Source organism: Panthera uncia (genome assembly GCF_023721935.1).
Source record: "Panthera uncia isolate 11264 chromosome A3 unlocalized genomic scaffold, Puncia_PCG_1.0 HiC_scaffold_11, whole genome shotgun sequence".
Taxonomy (NCBI): Eukaryota; Metazoa; Chordata; class Mammalia; order Carnivora; family Felidae; genus Panthera; species Panthera uncia.
The window spans coordinates 78,899,114-78,919,361 of NW_026057578.1; the positions used below are offsets into that span (position 1 = coordinate 78,899,114).

Consider the following 20,248-nt stretch of genomic DNA (forward strand, 5'->3'; position numbering starts at 1 on the left):
ACAACACCCAGTGCTCATCCCAAAAGGTGCCCTCCTCAGTGCCCATCACCCACTTTCCCCTCCCTCCCATTCCCCATCAGCCCTCAGTTTATTCTCAGTTTTTAAGAGTTTCTTATGGTTTGGCTCCCTCCCTCTCTAACTTTTTTCTTTCCCTTCCCCTCCCCCATGGTCTTAAGTTTCTCAGGATCCACATAAGAGTGAGAACATATGGTATCTGTCTTTCTCTGTATGACTTATTTCACTTAGCATAACACTCTCCAGTTCCATCCACATTGCTACAAAAGGCCATGTTTCATTCTTTCTCATTGCCAAGTAGTATTCCATTGTATATATAAACCACAATTTCTTTATCCATTCATCAGGTGATGGACCTTGAGGCTCTTTCCATAATTTGGCTATTGTTGAAAGTACTGCTATAAACATTGGGGTACAAGTGCCCCTATGCATCAGCACTCCTGTACCCCTTGGGTAAATTCCTAGCAGTGTTTTTGCTGGGTCATAGGGTAGATCTATTTTTAATTTTTTGAGGAACCTCCACACTGTTTTCCAGAGCGGCTGCACCAGTTTGCATTCCCACTAACAGTGCAAGAGTATTCCCTTTTCTCCACATCCTCTTTAAATGTCTGGTGGAATTTACCTGTGAAGCCATCTGGCCTTGGCCTTTTGTTTATTGGGAGATTTTTGATTACTGATTTAATTTCTTTGCTGGTTATGGGTCTGTTCAGGTTTTCTGTTTTTTTCCTGTTTTGGTTTTGGTAGTTTGTTTATTTTTTTTAGAGTACATAATTTATTTATTTAAATTCAAGTTAACATACAGTGTAGTATTGGTTTCAGGAGTAAAACCCAGTGATATAAACCCAGTGCTTATATATGTGATATATATATATATATATATATATCACTTATATATAACACCCAGTGCTCATCTATAAGTGATATATATATATCACTTATATATAACACCCAGTGCTCATCTCAAAAAGTGTGCTCCTTAATGCCCATCAGCTATTGATTGATTGATTGATTGATTGAATCTTTGGAAGATTTCTTTTTTCTCTCTCTTTAAAAAAGTTTTTAAAAATGTTTTACTCTTGAGAGAGAGAGAGAGTGTGCACAAGTGGGGAAGGGGCAGAGCGAGAGAGGGACACAGAATCTGAAGCAGGCTCCAGGCTCTGAGCTGTCAGCACAGAGCCTGATGGAGGGCTCGAACTCACAAGCCATGAGATCATGACCTGAGCTGAAGTTGGATGCCCAACTGACTGAGCCACCCAGGCACCCCTCTTTCTTTTTTAAGTTTATTTATTTTGAGAGAAACAGAGACAACACAAGTTGGGGAGGGGCAGAGAGAGAGGGAGAGAGAGAGAATCCCAAGCAAGCTCTGTGCTGCCAGCACAAGAGCCCAATGTGGGGATTGCACTCACAAAACCATGAGATCATGACCTGAGCTGAAACCAAGAGTTGGACACTTAGCCATCTGAGCTACCCAGAAACCCCTACCTATCGCCTATTTAGCCCATCCTGCCACTCATATGTTTTGTTTCTTAAATTCCATAATGAATGAAATCATATATTTATCTTTCTGTGACTGACTTCACTTAGCATAATACAGTCTAGTTCCATTACGTTGTTGCAAATGGCAAGATCTCATTCTTTCTGATCACTGAGTAATATTCTATATGTATATACCACATCTTCTTTATCCATTCATCAGTTGATGGACATTTTAGGCTCTTTCCATAATTTGGCTATTGTTGATAGCACTGCTATAAACTATTTTTCTGCATGGCACTTTTTTTTTTATTTCTCTTTTTAAAAAAATTATTTTAGAGAATGCAAGCAGGGGAGAGGGGCAGAGAGAGAGAGAGAGAGAGGGAGAGAGAGAGAGAGAGAGAGAATGAATCCCTAGCAGATTCCATGCTCAGCAGAGCTTGACTTGGTGCTTGATCCCATGACCCTGGGATCATGACCTGAGCCAAAATCAAGAGTCAGACGCTGAACTGACTGAGCCACCCAGGCACCCCAGGACTCTGATGTTATGAATGTTAGACTTGGCATTGTCTCAGAGGTCCCTTAGGCTCTCTTTATTATTATTTTTTCAGTATTTTTTCTTTTTGTTGTTCATTGGATATTTTCTATTGATTTGTCTTGCAATTCACTCCTTTTTCATCTCAATTCTGCTATTATTGAAGCCATCAGTGAGGTTTAAAAAAATTGGTTACTTTATTGTTGAGTTATGTGTTTTTCCTGTTTCCTATTTCTTTTTGAGACTTTGTATTTTTCATTTCCGACAGCTTTTATGATTGTTGGAGCATTTTTGTAATAATTGCTTAAAGTTTTATCAGATAATTCCAGTGTATCATCTCCATATTACTGTCTATTGACTATTTTTTCTCATGTGAGTGGGGGTTTTCCTGGTTCTTTTTATGCCAAGTAATTTTGGGTCCTAGATATTTTGAATACTGGCAAGACTTGTTCTTATTTGAAATCCCATGATAAATGTTGATATTTCTGTCCTAGCAGGCAACTGATCTTGTTAGCTTTAGGCATCAAGTTCTAGTGTACCTCTGTGAGCTGTGGTTCCAATGTCAGTTCAATTTTCAGAGTCTTTGCAATACTATTTAGATCTGTTCATGTGTGTATCACCCAGTAATGAATCTGTGACTTGGGTGATGTTTTATCTGTTAGTTTAGATCTCAAAGTCTATTATATGCTAGTTAGGATCAGATCTACACATGCACATCTTGGGGTATAAACCTGGAATTTAGAAACAATTTAATTGGGTCACTTTCTTGAGGTCCTTCCTATCTGTAATCTCTGTTGGTACTTTTCTCCTCTATGAAGCAGTGGTGTCAGTAACTACATGCTGCCACCTACTTCCTTGACTATTACTGCCTCCAGGCCCAAGTGGTGGCAAAATGAAGGAAAAAATACTGGTAAACTTACCATTGGTTGAGGTAGTTCAGATTCTGGTCTTCTTCCTCAAGCTGTCTGCCACTATTTACTTTCCAGAGTCTTCAAATAGCTAATCTGTAAATTCTTTCTAGGATTTTTAGCTGCATTCAGTGGGAGAGACCAGGAATAGTATGCTCACTCCATCTGGGACCAGAATCTGATAATTATGATTTTTAATGGCTTACATAGTATTCTAATATTCAGATATACTTTAATTTACTCAGTAATTTCCCAAATAGGCATTTAAGATTATTCATTTTATGCCAGCAGTGTGATGGACACACACACACATATATATAACAAAAATGAAATTTTAAGTCATGATATTTAAAAGCTTTTGATACAGTTGCCAAGATTACTTTCTGAAAAACTTAATTGGATGCATAAAACCTGACCATCAAAAAGAATATTTACCATATTAAAATACAAAACAAATGGAGACCAGTCTTGAAAATTCTCTCAACTGGGATGCCTGGGTGGCTCAGTCTATTGAGCATCTGACTTCAGCTTAGGTCATGATCTCACGGTTTGTGAGTCTGAGCCCCATGTAGGGCTCTGTGCTGATAGCTCAGATCTTGGACCCTGCTTCAGGTTCTGTGTCTACCTCTCTCTGCCCGTCCCCAGCTCATGCTCTTTCCCTCTCTCAAAAAATAAATAAACATTAAAAAAAAAAAAAAAAAAGAGGGGCCGTTGGGTGGCTCAGTCGTTTAAGTGTCTGACTTTGGCTTAGGTCATGATCTCACGGTTCGTGAATTCAAGCCCTATGTCGAGCTCTGGGCTTGACAGCTCAGTGCATGGAGCCTGCTTTGGATTCTTTCTTCCTCTCTCTCTGCCTCTCCCCTGCTCATTCTCTCTCTCCCTCTTCCTCTCTCTCTTTCTCTCAAAAATAAACATTAAAAAAAAAAAGAAAATTTCCTCAACAGACAAAATCAGTCTCATCATATCAACAAAGCTTAACTTAGCTTATTTTGCAAGACTAACTTGACCTGGGTCATTTCTTGCTTTTGCCTGTGGAGATCCTAAAACTTGAACTGTTTCCCAGGGTTGGTGTAAAGTAACCACTCACCAATTTCCTAGCATTTAAGAAAATTTTAATATTATAACTAATCACTGTGAAGAATAAAGTGTCACTGCTTTCTTACTATATAAGCTGCTCTATAATAATATACCCCTGATGTTTTGGTTTGACTGCCTTTGGTTTGAAACTTTGTTTCTGGTGTGTGCACAGTAAACTATTTACTACTTTGGTGATTCATTGGTTTTACTGTTATTTCTGAACTTTTGACAACCACAATGGACTCTAACACATTAAACACCATTTAAAAATGCACTTGACCTTTCCCCCCTCCCACCCCTGCCAAAATAGTGGTCCCCATTGCAGGCTGATGGCTTAATTTACTATGGCTCTGGAAACTGGTAAATATAGGGAACTATCAAGCATTTACTTAGCCTTTCAGGGTAATCAAATAACTAGTAAGGAATCTTTTTTTTTTTTTTCCCCTGTATAGAAGAATTCCAGCTTATAACTGCAGAAGGAATGCCAGTGTTAAAAAAATCACCATTTCACTACTCCTAATTAAACAGTCATCTGGGCAGCTTTCATGAGTAAATTCCAAAACATTAGGAGAAAGGTTGATGGGGAACTTTATACAGATCTTCCTCAACTTTTGATGGGGTTACATCCTGATAAACCCATTGTAAGTTGAAAATACCTTAAGTGGATGTTGGATTTAATACATCTAACCTACCAAACATCATAGCTTAGCCTAGCCTACCTTAAACATGTTCAGAATACGTATATTAGCCTACAGTTGGGCAAGATGATCGAACACAAAGCCTATTTTATAATAAAGTGTTGAATATCTCATGTAATTTGTTGACTACTGAATAATGGTTGTATGGGTACAAAACGGTGATAAATGTGTCAGTTGATTACCCTCTTAATCATATGGCTAACTGGGAGCTGTGGCTGGCTGCCACTGCCCAGCATCACACATAGTACCACGTATCACTAACTCATGAAAAGATCAAAATTCAGGGGCGCCTGGGTGGCTCGGTCGGTTGATCGTCCGACTTCGGCTCAGGTCATGATCTCATGGTCCGTGAGTTCGAGCCCCATGTCGGGCTCTGTGCTGACAGCTCAGAGCCTGGAGCCTGTTTCAGATTCTGTGTCTTCCTCTCTCTCTGCTCCTCCCCTGTTCATGCTCTGTCTCTCTCTGTCTCAAAAATAAATAAACGTTAAAAAAAAAATTCAAAATTTGAAGTATGGTTTCTATTGAATGTGTATCACTTCTGCACCATCATAAAGTCAAAAAATCATAAGATGAACCATCTTAAGTCAGGGTCATCTGTAATGGAGAATTCCACTGATTAATCTTAACATCACTAAAAGACATTATATACTTCCTGTTGTATGGTAATAGCACAGAGTATCCTCTGTTATTTTTTGTTATTTGGGACACAAAGCAACAATTTCCCTAAATTTGTTTATAGGAATATATATAAGAAGAGTAAAATAATTAAAATTTCTAAATATAGGGGATTTATAGATGACTGATGTTCTTCCATATTCCAGATATGTAGTTTGTCTCTGTGAAGGGATATGCAAAACTTGGTATATCTTCACAATAGGTAACAGACCAGTAGCTTGGCCTATAAAGAAAAGGTATTACATGGTGGTGTCAGGGTGTTTCAGACCCCATTTAGAGGATTTTCCTAGGATCTTCCATATCTTCAGAATGCAATTCAGGACACCTGTTTTCAGTTATACATGAAATAGCAAAACCAAAGCATCTTTTGTTTTATTTATTTATTTATTTATTTATTTATTTATTTATTTTTCTGTGTATATAAATGGAATCATCTTCCTTAGGTTATTTTATGCTTTCATAATTCTCTCCTTAAAAGTTTCAGTTTCCTAAGTTTTTTCGTTTCTCTTTGTTGATAGTGTAAGGTATGTGAACCTAGATTCAACAAATATGGCAGAAAAAAGGAACCCAAAAGAATAGTGAAGAACAACTAAAGGCACATAGATATTTCTCCTTTGTCCTCAATGGCATACATTGCATTATTTTGAAACCATATATTTAAATATTTTAAGCTGCATGAGGTCCGTGTCTGAGGATAACAGCTTTCCAGGGAAAACTAAATATATAAATAAAGGGAGCCTTTAAACTGGGATTGAAAATCACTGTAAATAGTGATAGTACAATATGACTAAAAAATAAAGGTAAAACATAGAGATAAGTTTATGTTAATAACATGTATGTTATTGGGAATGCAAGCTGGTGTAGCCACTCTGGAAAACAGTATGGAGGTTTCTCAAAAAACTAAAAATAGAACTACCCTACGACCCAGCAGTTGCACTACTAGGCATTTATCCAAGGGATACAGGTGTGCTGTTTCGAAGGGACACATGTGCCCCCATGTTTATAGCAGCACAATCAATGATAGCCAAAGTATGGAAAGAGCCCAAATGTCCATCGATGGATGAATAGATAAAGAAGATGTGGTATATATCCACAATGGAGTATTACTCGGCAATCAAAAAGAATGAAATCTTGCCATCTGCAACTACGTGGATGGAACTGGAGAGTATTATGCTAAGTGAAATTAGGCAGTCAGAGAAAGACAAATATCATATGACTTCACTCATATGAGGAATTTAAGATATAAAACAGATGAACATAAGGGAAGGGAAACAAAAATAATATAAAAACAGGGAGGGGGGGACAAAACAGAAGAGACTCATAAATAAGGAGAACAAATTGAGGGTTACTGGAGGGGTTGTGGGAGGGGGGGTGGGCTAAATGGGTAAGGGGCACTAAGGAATATACCCCTGAAATTATTGTTGCACTATATGCTAACTAACTTGGATGTAAATTAAAAAAAAATAATAAAAAAAGTTTAATTGAATAAACTGGAGGGCATTATGCGAAGTGAAATTAGAGAAAGACAAATATATGACTGAGGACTTTAAGAGACAAAACAGATTAACATAAGGGAAGGGAAACAAAAATAATATAAAAACAGGGAGGGGACAAAACAGAAGAGACTCATAAATAGGGAGAACAAACAGAAGGTTACTGGAGAGGATGTGGGAGGGGGCATGGGCTAAATGGGTAAGGGCATTAAGGAATCTACTCTTGAAATCATTGTTGCACTTTATGCTAACTAATTTGGATGTAAATTTAAAAAAATTAAATTAAAAAAATATAACATGTAGGTTATAATTTCAAACTAGGCACAAATTCTTAGAAGGAACAAAGAATAAGTCAGTTTGACTGGGCAGGTGGGGAGTGGTCCTAGTTTTTTTGACTAGATCCTCTAGAAGCATTAAATGGCATCTTTAACTTCACATTTGACTTTCGCAGTACACATCTTCATAAAGAAGGCCATTCATTTTCCTGTGGTTTCTATTAATACTTTGATAATAAACTAGTTTTCTTTTGCAATTCTTTTAATTTCATTATCCTTATGGAATTTCTCTTTTTAACTTAATTGGCCTAAGTGCCATTTCCTCATTTATCAATGGTTTTTGCATGGGATCTGAACATTCCTCCAATGTCTTTCATTGAACTCATGAAATACTCCTTTGTGCAAAATTTTTGGTTGTTTTGAAATGTCTTTGTATTACTGTGGTAGGTACAGCTGATAATCTGTGAAACTGCCGATGACCTTGCACTTAATATGTAGAAATAAATGCTAGTATTCACTGTGGATAAATATTTGAGTGGGGACTGAGTTTATAAGTAGTTAGTTCATTCTTAGATATTTCACATTATGAAGACTGTTGTTGCTCTTTGTAAACACATAACTATAGGATTTCAGGTAATGAATATCTGGGTAATAAGGATGCCCCTATAGTTGAAATTTTATGGTATTTTGAATGCAAGTCATGAAGTTTGAATGTTGTGAGCTTTGTGGAAGAAAAGTACTATGCAAGAAGTACTGTGAAGTACACTAACAAAGGTTAAGAGCTTCAAAATATATTAATATTAATATGGTTTTGTACATGAAATTATACTTTCATGTTTTTCATTTCACTTAGTTAATAAAAAGAATACATTCTAAACCAAAATAATACCCCTTAAAATACGTAAATTTTGGAACTTTGGATTTTCAAGGTGTTTGCTTTTCTTTTTCCGGTACTGGAGAATTACGATTCAGTAATAGAGCCATGAGTCTGTAAAGCACCTCATTTCGTCATAGCTTTTTTTGAGACAAATTAAAGCCACAATAAAATGAAATTTCTCTTTAACAATAAGCTTTAGTGGGTCAGAAAATGAAAATAAGAAAATTCACTGGAGACCAGATTAGACTGGAGAGAAAATGGAAATGTTCTTTTTCTTCTACAGCTTTTATTCTATCTTTGTCACATTCTCTTGATCAGCTTTCTTAAACACAGCTAGAGATTAAGTGAAAACCTGTAAACATCTTTACATTGTCAAATTGCTGATATCCTTTAATTTTTATGTTTTAGAAGAGTTTATAATTGATGGTCGTCTTTGGAAATATGTTTGAAATTGGCCAGGTTTAGTCATATACTGAAGCTTAGAAAAAGATGTCTGTACTTAGTTTTCAGCTTTATAGGCAGCAAACATAAAACATCTAGTGGGGATAATATGAACTTAATCAGTTCTGTGTAATATACATTAAGTTACCTTAATAGCTGAACACACTGGAAATGCTCAGTATATTCTACATTTATTTTGGTTTAAGATGCAGAAATGGACTTCCTAGACATATGCCATATGTTCTCTTCTTATGCCAAGTTAACAAGAATTAAAAGACTGAGATGAATAAACAAGGTCAACTTAAGCTGAGCCAAATTAGACAACAGAATAATTGTCAGATTTTCTGTTGGCAGGGACAGTTTGTTTTGAGCCAATCTTCATGAATTATAGGCTGTAAATTTTTCTTTTTTTTTTTTTTTTTTTTTTTTTTTTTGCTGGTAAGTCTACCGCCAGGCATTCTGTTGACAATTTTCTTTGTTTTGTAAACACTGAAAATTTTCATCAGTTATATTGTTTATAGGCACACATAAGGATTATGGATAGATGGGTTTTTTTGTTTGTTTGTTCTAACTTAAGGGAAATTTGCTTAGAAACAAATCTAACAAAACCAAGCCAATATTTAAAACTTTTAACAAGATTTGTATTTTATTTGGAGTTTGTTAGGTATGAATTCAGATATAATAAATAGAAAACTAAACAATATTACTATTCATTTATGATAGCAAATATCAAAGTAGATTTGTTACGAACGCAAGGTTTATTTACAGTAAAGAATTTTAGACCTTGAAGGAGATAATCTAATACAGAGGGAAAGATTGAAGCAATTAGAGAAATGGAATAATTTAAAATATAATAACTAGTTTAGGGCAGTACCAAACCTAAAGTAAAATATTTAGTCCTAGGATCAATTATTTACCATTGTCCTTCTCATTACCCTTTTTCATTCTAAACTGTTTTTTCTTTGAGTTGTTTAACATTTTTTTTAATTGCCAGGTCAAAAAATATGAAAAACTAACCATTTAAATAATGTTTATTTTAACCACATAAAATATGGAAACCAACTATTTAAATAATAATGTCGGTGACCTATAAAGTCTCAGTCAATTCACATAATGGTGATTTTTAAAAACACTCATTTATATCCTAGATGTTGTAACTGCTATTAATATGGAAGTGCCTGATTCTTTTGGGTGTCTAAAGTGTCTACTTAACACATGTATTACTAGTAATGTATTCTTAATATCCTGTATATTCTTGTATTATAAAAATAATTATCTTATTTATTCAGTAAATATTTATTAAGCATCCGTTATATTACAGACAATTTTCTAAGTCCTGTAGGATCCAGCAATGAAGAATTAAAAAAAGACATCTTTACCCTCATACAGTTTACATTCAAGTAAGTTTGTTTATAAACTCAAGCATAGTACAGTCTATTCAAAACCAGTTTTCAGTTGGTTTCTGTATTATATTTAGTTCAAATGAATTCCATTTATTAATTTTGCCATAGCCTACACAGAAATTAAAATTTTTATTGTTTTGTTGATTGTTTCCTTCGCTGTGCAGAAGCTTTTTATCTTGATAAGGTCTCAATGGTTCATTTTTGCTTTTGTTTCCCTTGCCTCCTAAGACATATCTAGTAAGAAATTGCTATGGCTAAGGTCAAAGAGGTTTTTGCATATTTTCTCCTGTAGGATTTTGATGGTTTTCTGTCTTTTAGGTCTTTCATCCATTTTGAATTTATTTTTATGTATGGTGTAATAAAGTGGTCCAGGTTCATTCTTTTTTTTAAAATTTTTAAAATGTTTTTATTTATTTTTGAAGGAGAGAGAGACAGAGCATGAGGGGTGGAGGAGCAGAGAGAGAGGGAGACACAGAATTCTAAGCAGGCTCCAGGCTCTAAGCTGTGAGCACAGAGCCCGATGTGGGGCTCGAACCCACAAACTGTGAGGTCATGACCTGAGCCGAAACCAGACACTCAACCGACTGAGCCACCCAGGTGCTCCTCAGGTTCATTCTTTTGCATGTTGCTGTCCAGTTCTCCCAGCACCATTTGCTGAAGAGACTGTCTTTTTTCCACTGGGTACTCTTTCCTGCTTTGTTGAAAATTATTTGGTCATACATTTGTGGGTCCATTTCTGGGTTCTGTATTCTGTTCATTGATTTATGTGTCTGTTTTTGTGCCAGTACCATACTGTCTTGATGATTACAGCTTTGTAATACAGCTTGAAGTCCAAACTGTGATGCCTTCATCTTTTTTTTTCCTAATTTTTTTTAATGTTTATATATTAAAAAAAATTTTTTTTAATGTTTATTTATTTTTGAGACAGAGAGAGACAGAGCATGAACAGGGGAGGGGCAGAGAGAGAGGGAGACACAGAATCTGAAACAGGCTCCAGGCTCTGAGCGGTCAGCACAGAGCTCGACGCGGGGCTCGAACTCATGGACTGTGAGATCATGACTTGAGCCGAAGTCGGACACTTAACCGACCAAGCCACCCAGGCACCCCAATGTTTATATTTTTGAGAGAGAGACAGAGACAGAATGTAAGTGGGGAAAGAGCAATGAGAGAGGGAGACACAGAATTCAAATCAGGCTCCAAGCTCGGAGCTGTCAGCATAGAGCCCAACATGGGGCTTGAACTCAAGAACAGTGAGATCATGATATGAATGACATCGGCTGATTAACCAACTGAGCCGCCTGGGTGCTCCTGGTTTTCTTTTTTAAGATTACTTTGGCCATTTGGGGTCTTTCGTGGTTACACACAAACTTTAGGATTGTCTGTTCTAGCTCTTTGAGGAATGCTGGTGGTATATGTGTAGACTGCTTTGGTCAGTATAGACATTGTAACAATATTCTTCCAGTCCATGAGGATGAATGTTTTTTCCATTTCTTTGTGTCTTCATTTTTTTTCATAAGGTTTCTGTAGTTTTCAGTGTACAGGTCTTTTACCTCTTTGGTTAGGTTTATTACTAGGTATCTGCACAGTGAAGGAAACAATCAACAAAACTGAAAGGCAACCAACAATGGGAGAAGATATTTGCAAATGGCATATCGGATAAAGGGTTAGTATCCAAAATCTATAAAGAAGTTATCAAACTTAACACCCCAATAACAAATAATCCAGTGAAGAAATGAGCAAGAGACGTGAACAGACACTTGTCTTTTTTTTAAATTTATTTTATTTTTTAAAATATATATCCAACTTAGGAATATAGTGCAATAATGATTTCAGGAGTAGAATCCAGTTATTGATCCCCTATGTATAACACCCAGTGCTCATCCCAACAAGTGTCCTCCTTAAAACTCCTTGCCCATTTAGTCCATCCGCCACCCCCCACCCCTCCAGCAACCCTGTTTGTTCTCTATATTTGAGTCTCTTATGTTTTGTCCCTCTCCCTGTTTTTTATGTTAGTTTTGCTTACCTTCCCTTATGTTCATCAAACACTTTTAGAAAGAAGACACCCAGATGGCTAACAGACACATGAAAAAGATGCTCAACATCAGTCATCATCAGGGAAATACAAATCAAAAACACAATGAGATAGCACCTCACTCCTGTCAGAATAGTAAACTTAACTCAGGAAACAACAGATGTTGGTGAGGATGCAGAGAAAGGGAAACTCTTTTGCACTGCTGATGGGAATGCAAACTGGTGCAGTCACTCTGGAAAACTGTAGGGAGTTTCCTCAAAAAATAAAAAATAGAAGTACCTTACGACTCAGCAATTGCACTACTAGGTATTTATCCAAAGGATACAAAAATGCTGATTCAGTGGGGCACATGCACCCCAATGTTTATAGCAGTGCGATATATCAACAATAGTCAAATATGGAAAGAGCCTAAATGTCCATCGACTGATTTTATACACACACACACACACACACACACACACATGCACACACGCACACACACACAACAGAATACTACTAGGTGATGAAAAAGAATGAAATCTTGCCATTTGCAACAACATGGATGGAACTAGAATGTATTATGCTAAGCAAAATAAGTCACTCAGAAATATAAATATATGAATTCACTCATGTGAAGTTTAAGAAACACAATAGATGAACATAGGGGAAGGGAAGGAAAAATAAGATAAAAACAGAGAGGGAGGCAAACCATAAGAAACTCTTAAATACAGAGAACAAACGGGGTTGCTAGAGGGGAGGTAGGTGGGCAGATGGGCTAAATGAGTGATGAGCATTAAGGAGGGCACTTGTTGGGATGAGCACTGGGTGTTGTATGTAAGTGATGAATCACTGGGTTCTACTCCTGAAACCAGTACTAAACTGTATGTTAACTTGAATTTAAATAGGTATATTAAGAATAAAAAAATAATTTATTCAGTCATATAGGCCTATGAAAAATATAAATAATTAATGGGAAGGACTTAAAATTAAGAGGACATTTTATAAAGAAGGCTAATATTTTATGGTTCAGTCAACCATTCATGGATGGAATATTTGTTGAATCCTAACTTTGTGCCTGGTGCTGGGTTGGAGGCTCTGGATACAATAGTAAGCAAAAGTAGGTACACTCTTAACCCCTGGTGAGTAGACCCATGTTGTGGGCCATGCTGCCATTCTCTTCTCTCTGCTTCTCTTTCTTACAGAGCTTGATACATTACTGAACTCCTATAGACAAAAACTTTAAGTATCTTTGGGTAAACTTCCCCAATGTAGTTCTGAAATTCACATTTAGCCCTGAACCCCAGCATCCGTATGTTGAAGTATGAAATCAGACATCACATCAAAATTGTCACTGATGCCAAGGCAGCTTTCCCTATCAAGTCAGCCTAGTCATTCAAAATGACCTATTAAAACTGCAGAACACATCCTAACACTTTGTATTAATTTTTCCTTGATTCTTTAACAATTTAGTGGCTTAAACAGCATGCATTCCTTTTCTGGAAGTGCTACAGGACAATCTGTTTTCTTGCATTTTTGAGCTTCTAGAGGCCAGCCTGCATTCCTGGGCTCACGGCTCCTTTTCTCCATTTTCAAAGCAATGGTAGGTTGAGTCCATCTCATAGTGAATCACTTAGACTCTGATTCTTCTGCCTCTGTCAACCACATTTAAGGACCCTCTTCCAGATTTAAGGATTACATTAGGCCTGATAATCTGAGGTAATCTTCTTATTTAAAATTTTTTTTTAATTGTTTACTTATTTTTGAGAGAGAGAGAGAGAAAGACAGAGGGTAAGAGGGGGAGGGTCAGAGAGAAAAAGGTAGATACAGAATCGAAACAGGCTCCAGGCTCTGAACTGTCAGCACCGATGGGGCCCAAGGAACAGCAAGATCATGACCCGAGTTGAAGTTGGACGTTTCACCAATTGAGCCACCCAGGCGCCCCAAATCTTTGTATGTTTAAGTCAGATGATTAACAACCTTAATTCCATCTGTTTCCTTAATTCCCCTTTACAACATGATGTAACATATTTACAGATTCTGGGGGTTAGGATGTGGCCATCTTTGGGAGTCCATTCTGCCCACTACATACTCTAATATCCTATATTGGCTTCTCACTGTAATTAAAACAAAGATCATACACACTAATATGGCTTAACAAGGCTCTAGTAATTTATCATGTTCCATACTCCTTTACAGTTTAGCTGTATTGGCTCTCTGTTATGCAAACCTCCCAATCTTGTTACTACACTAGGGCCTTTGTATGGGTACTTTCCTCTCCCTGGAATCTTCTGTCAATTTACTGCATCTTCACATAGATGACTCTTATCGTTCAGCCCTTAACTCAAATAGTACCTTCTCTACTCACCAGTTCTTTGTATTTTTTCCTAGTACTTATCATTAATTGAATGACCTTTAGTTATGTATTTTTGTTTGTTTCTTATCTATAGCATTCCTCTTCCTCCCCTACATGCTTGAGAACTCCAAGAGTGCAGTAGGCCTGCAGTGCCAACTATACACTAGGCATTATGGCAGGGCTTAGTGAAATGATAATATCTAAGAGCCATGGTGGTTTTCCCCTTCATGGAGTTTATAGGTTAATGAGGAAGCAGATGCTAATCTAATAATCACATAAGAATAAAACTGTAAGTATTATAGTATTATAGTATTATAAGGCTTTATAATTAGGATGTTTTACTATCTGGTAGGACTGGCTCCCCTCCCATAGTTTCTTCTTTGTTTTAATTTTCTATGTGAACTTTAATATCACCTTGTCTAACTCAATAAAAAAGTATGTTGGTCTTTTTATTGGGATTACATTAAATGTAGGTAGTTTAATATAATACATTAATTTAGGGAGAACTGACATCTTTATGATGTTGAGTCATCTTATACAAGAAGAGGGATATCTTGCCATTTGTTCAAGGCCATTTTTATGTCTTTCACAGTGTTGTAAGATTTCTATCATGTGGAATTTGCATATTTTTTGTTCAGTTTATTCCTCAGTATTTAATCTTTGTTGATAAAATAGATGGGGTTTTCCTCTACCATTACCATCTCTAACTCATTACTGTTTGTGTATATGAAGGCTAGTGGTTCTTGTACATTAGTTTTGTATCTTTCTACCTTACTGTATTTTTAAAATATTTGATTTTATCATTGATTTCCTAGTAGTCTTCTGTTATATTGTCATATCACTGAAAAGGGAGATAGTTTTATTTCCTTACCAATTTTTTTAAAAGTTTGTTTGTTTGTTTAGGGAGTGAGCAAGTGCAGAGAAGGGGCAGAGAGAGGAAGAGAGAGAATCCCAAGCAGGCTCCATACTGTCAGTGCAGAGCCTGATGGCAGGGCTTGAACCCACGAACCAGGAAATAATGACTGAGCTGAAGTAGGACACTCAACCGACTGAGTTAACAAGGCACCTCTCCTTACCACTTTTTATTCTCTACTTCAAGGATTGGCAAACTTCAAAGTATAGGATAGTAAATTACCTAGGTTTTGAGGACATACAGTCTCAACTACCAACCCATAAACAATAAATAAATGGGTGTGGATGTGTTCTAATAAAACTTTTTTTACAAAAACAGCAGATTTGGATTTGGCCACTGGGCCATAGTTTGCCAACCTTTGATCTAGTTGATTTATCTAATTGTAATGGCTAACTGTAATGTACCTCTAGTACAGTGTCAAACAGTAGCAGAGATAGTGGGTATTCTTGTCTTGTTTCTGGTTTTAGTGGAAATGCCCTCAGTGATTTCCCATTAAAGAAGATACTAGTATTAGGACTAAGTTATATATATCAAGAATATATCCCTCAATTCCTATTTTCTTGAGGATTTTTTTCTGTCATTTTCAGTGCCTTCTTTTAAATTTTAATTTGAATTTATTTCCATTGGAATGCCTTGTAATTTATTTTTCATTTCTAAGATATTTTGCTTCCTTTTGTTTCTTGAATGCACTGAGCTTCCTCTTCCCTGCCTCTCCTCTTAGTTTTCATCTAATTCAGAGTGGGTTTCCAGAGTGCTTGAAGTGTTGTACAGTTTTCTTGTACTTCATGCCTGTTTTAGGGGAGAGAATTTTTCTCAACTGATATATGTTGGTCTTCATTTTTCTGCTTCTTTGCAGTATAACTCTATAGAACTCTTCATCTTTTTCCTGTTTATTTTTGTGGTATTGGAATGTATTTTGTGAGATTCTGGTTCATTGGAGCCCTTTGTATAGCTAAGTCTGACACTTGTTTTTGTGGGGTAGACACATAGACCAATGGAACAGAATGGCAAATCCAGAAATAAATCTTCACACGTATGGTCAATTGATTTTGACAAAGGAGTAAAGGCAATTAGATTTTCATATACAAAATAATGAACTTTAACCCTTATATGAGACATAAAAATTAACTCAAAATGGACTTGAATGTAAAGCTAAAATTATAAAACTTCCAGGAGAAAACATGAGAGAAAATTTTTGTGATTTTCATTTAGAAAAAGATTTCTTATATATAAAAGTACAATCAATAAAAGAAAAACTAAATTGTGCTTTACCAAAATTTGAAACTTTTGTACTTCAAAAGACACTGTTAGGAAAATGAGAGGGCAAGCCATAGACTGGGAGAAAATATTTGCAAATCATATTATGTGATAAAGGACTTCAAATTGAGGAATATATAAAGAGGTCTTATAATTCAATAATAAGGGAACTTATTTAAAAAATGGACAATGTTTTGCATAAATATTTCACCAAAGAAGATAAGCTAATGGCTAATAATCACATAAAAATGCTCAACATCACTAGTCATTAGGGAAATGCAAATTAAAACCATAATGAGACACTATACCTGGTAGAATAGCTATAATAAAAAAGACTGACAATACCAACCACAGGTGAGGATATGGAGAAACTGAAACCCTTGTATGTTGCTGACGGGTATGTAAAACGTTAGTCACTTTGGAAAAACAATTTGGTAGTTTCTAAAAACTAACAAGATAAATATAAACTGAGAACATGATCTATCAGTTCCACTCCTAGATATCTACCCAAGAGAAATGAAAACGTATGTTCCCTCGAAGACTTATGTGAATATTTATATCAACATTATTCATGTAGCCGAAAGCTACAAGTAATTAAAAAATCCAGCAGCTGGTGAGTGGATAAACAAAATATGGTATATCCATACAACGGAATACTATTCAGAAATTAAAAAGGAATAAACTACACACTACAACATGTATGAACCTCAGAAACCATAATGCTAAGTGAAGGAAGGCTGACACAAAAAAAGACAACATATTGTATGAATTAATTTCTATGAAGTTTCCAGACTGTATGATATCATTTATATGAAATTCCTCTAGTGGAAAGAAGCAGACACATGACTGGCTCAGGCTGGAGGTAGGAGTGGGAATGGACTGTAAATTATTGGCATAAGGGAACTTTGTGGCAGTGGAAATGTTCTAAAACTACACTGTAGTGGTAGTTGCACAACTTTATACATTCAGCAAACATATTTGAATTGTATACTTACAAGGAGTGAATTTTGTGGTACATGTAAATTATACGCCAGTAACATTGTTTTTAAAAAAGTAAATAAAGAAGTAGGACTGCCAGGTAGTTGAAGATAATAATGGCTGCTTTCCTTTCCACCTCTCAGTACTTCCTCTATAAACAGTATAGAACATAATAAGGAAGAAACAAACTGCATGAAAGCCACAGCTTCAGCATGACTTGACAGAGAACTTCCAAACAATTGTAAATAAAATGGAAAAAACGCCAAATGCTAGTGCATGATCTCCAATTCCTGGTGTTCTTAGCATGAACTACACCATGCAACTTGAAGGGATAGTTTTTTTAAATGCACAGTTTCCGGGGTGGGGAGATGAGTGGGTGAAAAAGGTAGAAAGGGAGAAGCACCTTATGGCAGTTGGGTGTGAAGGAAGAAAGAAGCAAAAGGGGAAAATTTAGGATCCTGCAATATAAAAGGGAGCCAAAAGAATTAAGAGGTCATACAACTCTATCAGGAATGTGTAAAGAGCTTAATTAGACAGTCTTATTCCAGGATCTTCTGGTTAAATTTTTGGCTAGTCTCCCATTCTGTCACTTGACCTAAGCAGGCTAGTAGAACTGTGGCTTTCCCTGTTCATTTCCTATCAAATTTGTTACTTTTGCTGACAGTTTGCTATTTTTATCGATAATAGTGCTGGGCAAGGGTTTTTCCATTCAAAAGCTCCACATCATGTCAACTAGCTGTTGTTTTTCACAGCCGGTGCTACCCTAGAACTAACTACAAGGCTGAACTAGCTTGGGAGTGGTGAAAGGATGGGAGCAGCCCCAGAACATGAGATTTCCCCTTCATTACTAGAAGTTCAGCATTACTTCATGAATAAATGCTTATCAAATTGTTGTTCGCCCTTTTTGATTTCAGAGCCCTGAAATCGTAGTTTTTGTCCAGTTTTAAAACTGTTTGCTGGGGACAGGATTTATTCACCTCTAAACTTTGCCATACCTGGAAATTCTCCTTTATTTACTATTAACCAGACTACGTAGTTTGAAGCATTTTTCTCAAGGATGTTTTAAGTATGCATGTATAATTGATAGGAAATATGGAATATATTGAAATATGATATATATGAAAAATATGGCCTCTTCACAGTAATTGCATATAGTTGGGATCCTTAAGAGCAGGTATGTAAGCTACCGAATAGGGGCCAAATCCTTCCCACTGCCTATTTTTGTAAGTAAAGTTTTACTGTAACACAGCCATTCTCATTTATTTATGTATTATCTATGGCTGCTTTCATACTAAGATGGCAGAGTTGAGTGTTGTGATAAAATCTGCATGATCCACAAAGCCTAATATCTGGTGCTTTACACAAAAAGTTTGCTGACCTTTGCTTCAAAGCATTATCATAATTAACATAGCTACCATTATAAATATTACTTTGTCTAGTATATTTACTTCACATTTATCCTTTATTTTCTCAATAACCCAATATAATCAGCTACATACATATGAGTTATCAATTATCAGATTCCAAAAACTAATGGTAACCTTCATAAGTATGATCATATAAATTATAATTCAAACTGAATATACTAAAAATTAATATTTTAATCTAATAATCTCACAATCCTAAAATTTAACAACAGAGTAAGACTAGAATTTAGTATCTTATAGTAATTTCATGTTCATGTTGGTTTGCAATAACATTCATCCTAACAATACTCTGTTTACACTCAATTACATCATAACTGCTGTTGCATGAACAAACTACTATAAAGTTGTTGCCATGAGAAAATGCACATTTTTTTCTTTGATATTTTGAAATCTTGCTTAACTATTAGTTTGCATTTAAAAAGGGAATATTTAAATTGTTTAATACTAAATACTTTGTGGAGCACTTTACTCAGTTCAACATATCTTACCTGTTAGAAGAGACATTCTGTGTTCTTTGTTGAATATGTTTATGGACTGAACAAAAGGGAGGGAGGTCATCTGGAAATGTGTCTTCTCCTTGAGGAGCTAAAGATAGGCCAACAAAAGCTTCATTTAGCGTATCTCCTCTGTCCAAAGGCCCCAGGAGTTCTGTTAAAAAATGATCAAGATATAAGTTAAAATCAAATAAAATTTCTGATAACTCCTTCATAAGTATGATTACAGGAAAATCTTTCACATATCCCAATGAAACTTAAAAATTTGTCAATTAACTATATAATGTGCAGTGGAAATCTTGTAGTCATAGTCCCCCTATGACTTCTGTCATTCTTACACTTAGCTCAACCCAGGGGAATTTGGTAACTGAGTAATTAATGTTTCTGAGTTTAGACTTTAAAAATTCACTTGTAACTTCATTCATAGTGTTTTTAGCCAGCATTTTATTAATCAAATATTTTTTGTTGTTAACAAATTACTGGAATATTTTATTATATTGGAAAGTTGTGAGAGGTGAATTATTTTACACTCCATATGTTGAACATAATTTGAAAGCAATAAAGGAAAGTATCTTTCTAATATTTAGTCTTAATTACAATTTTAAAGTGTACAGAGAGTTTGTTATTCCCACATCATACAGATGAAGAAAGCAAACTTTAATATTGGCAACTTTGACAGGGCATTGTTTAGAAAAATTGTGAAACATGATGAAGTTGTGAAAAACATATCTGAAAAAACATAAATCTTATTAAAAGCCAAAAACTCTTAGGACTGCACCCTGTGCATGTGTGTATTTTGTTTTTCTTTTCTTTCTTCCTTTCTTTCTCTTTTTTTCTTTTTCTTTTTCTCTTTCTTTCTCTTTCTTTCTCTCTCTCTCTCTCTCTATCTTTCTTTCCTTTTCTTTCTTTCTTTCTTTCTTTCTTTCTTTCTTTCTTTCTTTCTTT

At 35.6% G+C, this 20,248-nt stretch overlaps 1 protein-coding gene across 6 annotated transcripts in view; it reads right to left on the bottom strand.

Moving 5' to 3' along the window:
• Positions 1-20,248, bottom strand: part of WDPCP (WD repeat containing planar cell polarity effector) — a 381,742-nt gene that overhangs the window by 36,319 nt on the left and 325,175 nt on the right. For all 6 annotated transcript variants that reach the window (XM_049650302.1, XM_049650299.1, XM_049650297.1 and 3 more), the window contains one exon: positions 19,298-19,457. In XM_049650302.1, coding sequence (XP_049506259.1) covers positions 19,298-19,457 — 160 coding nt within the window. The remainder of the gene's footprint in view (positions 1-19,297; positions 19,458-20,248) is intronic.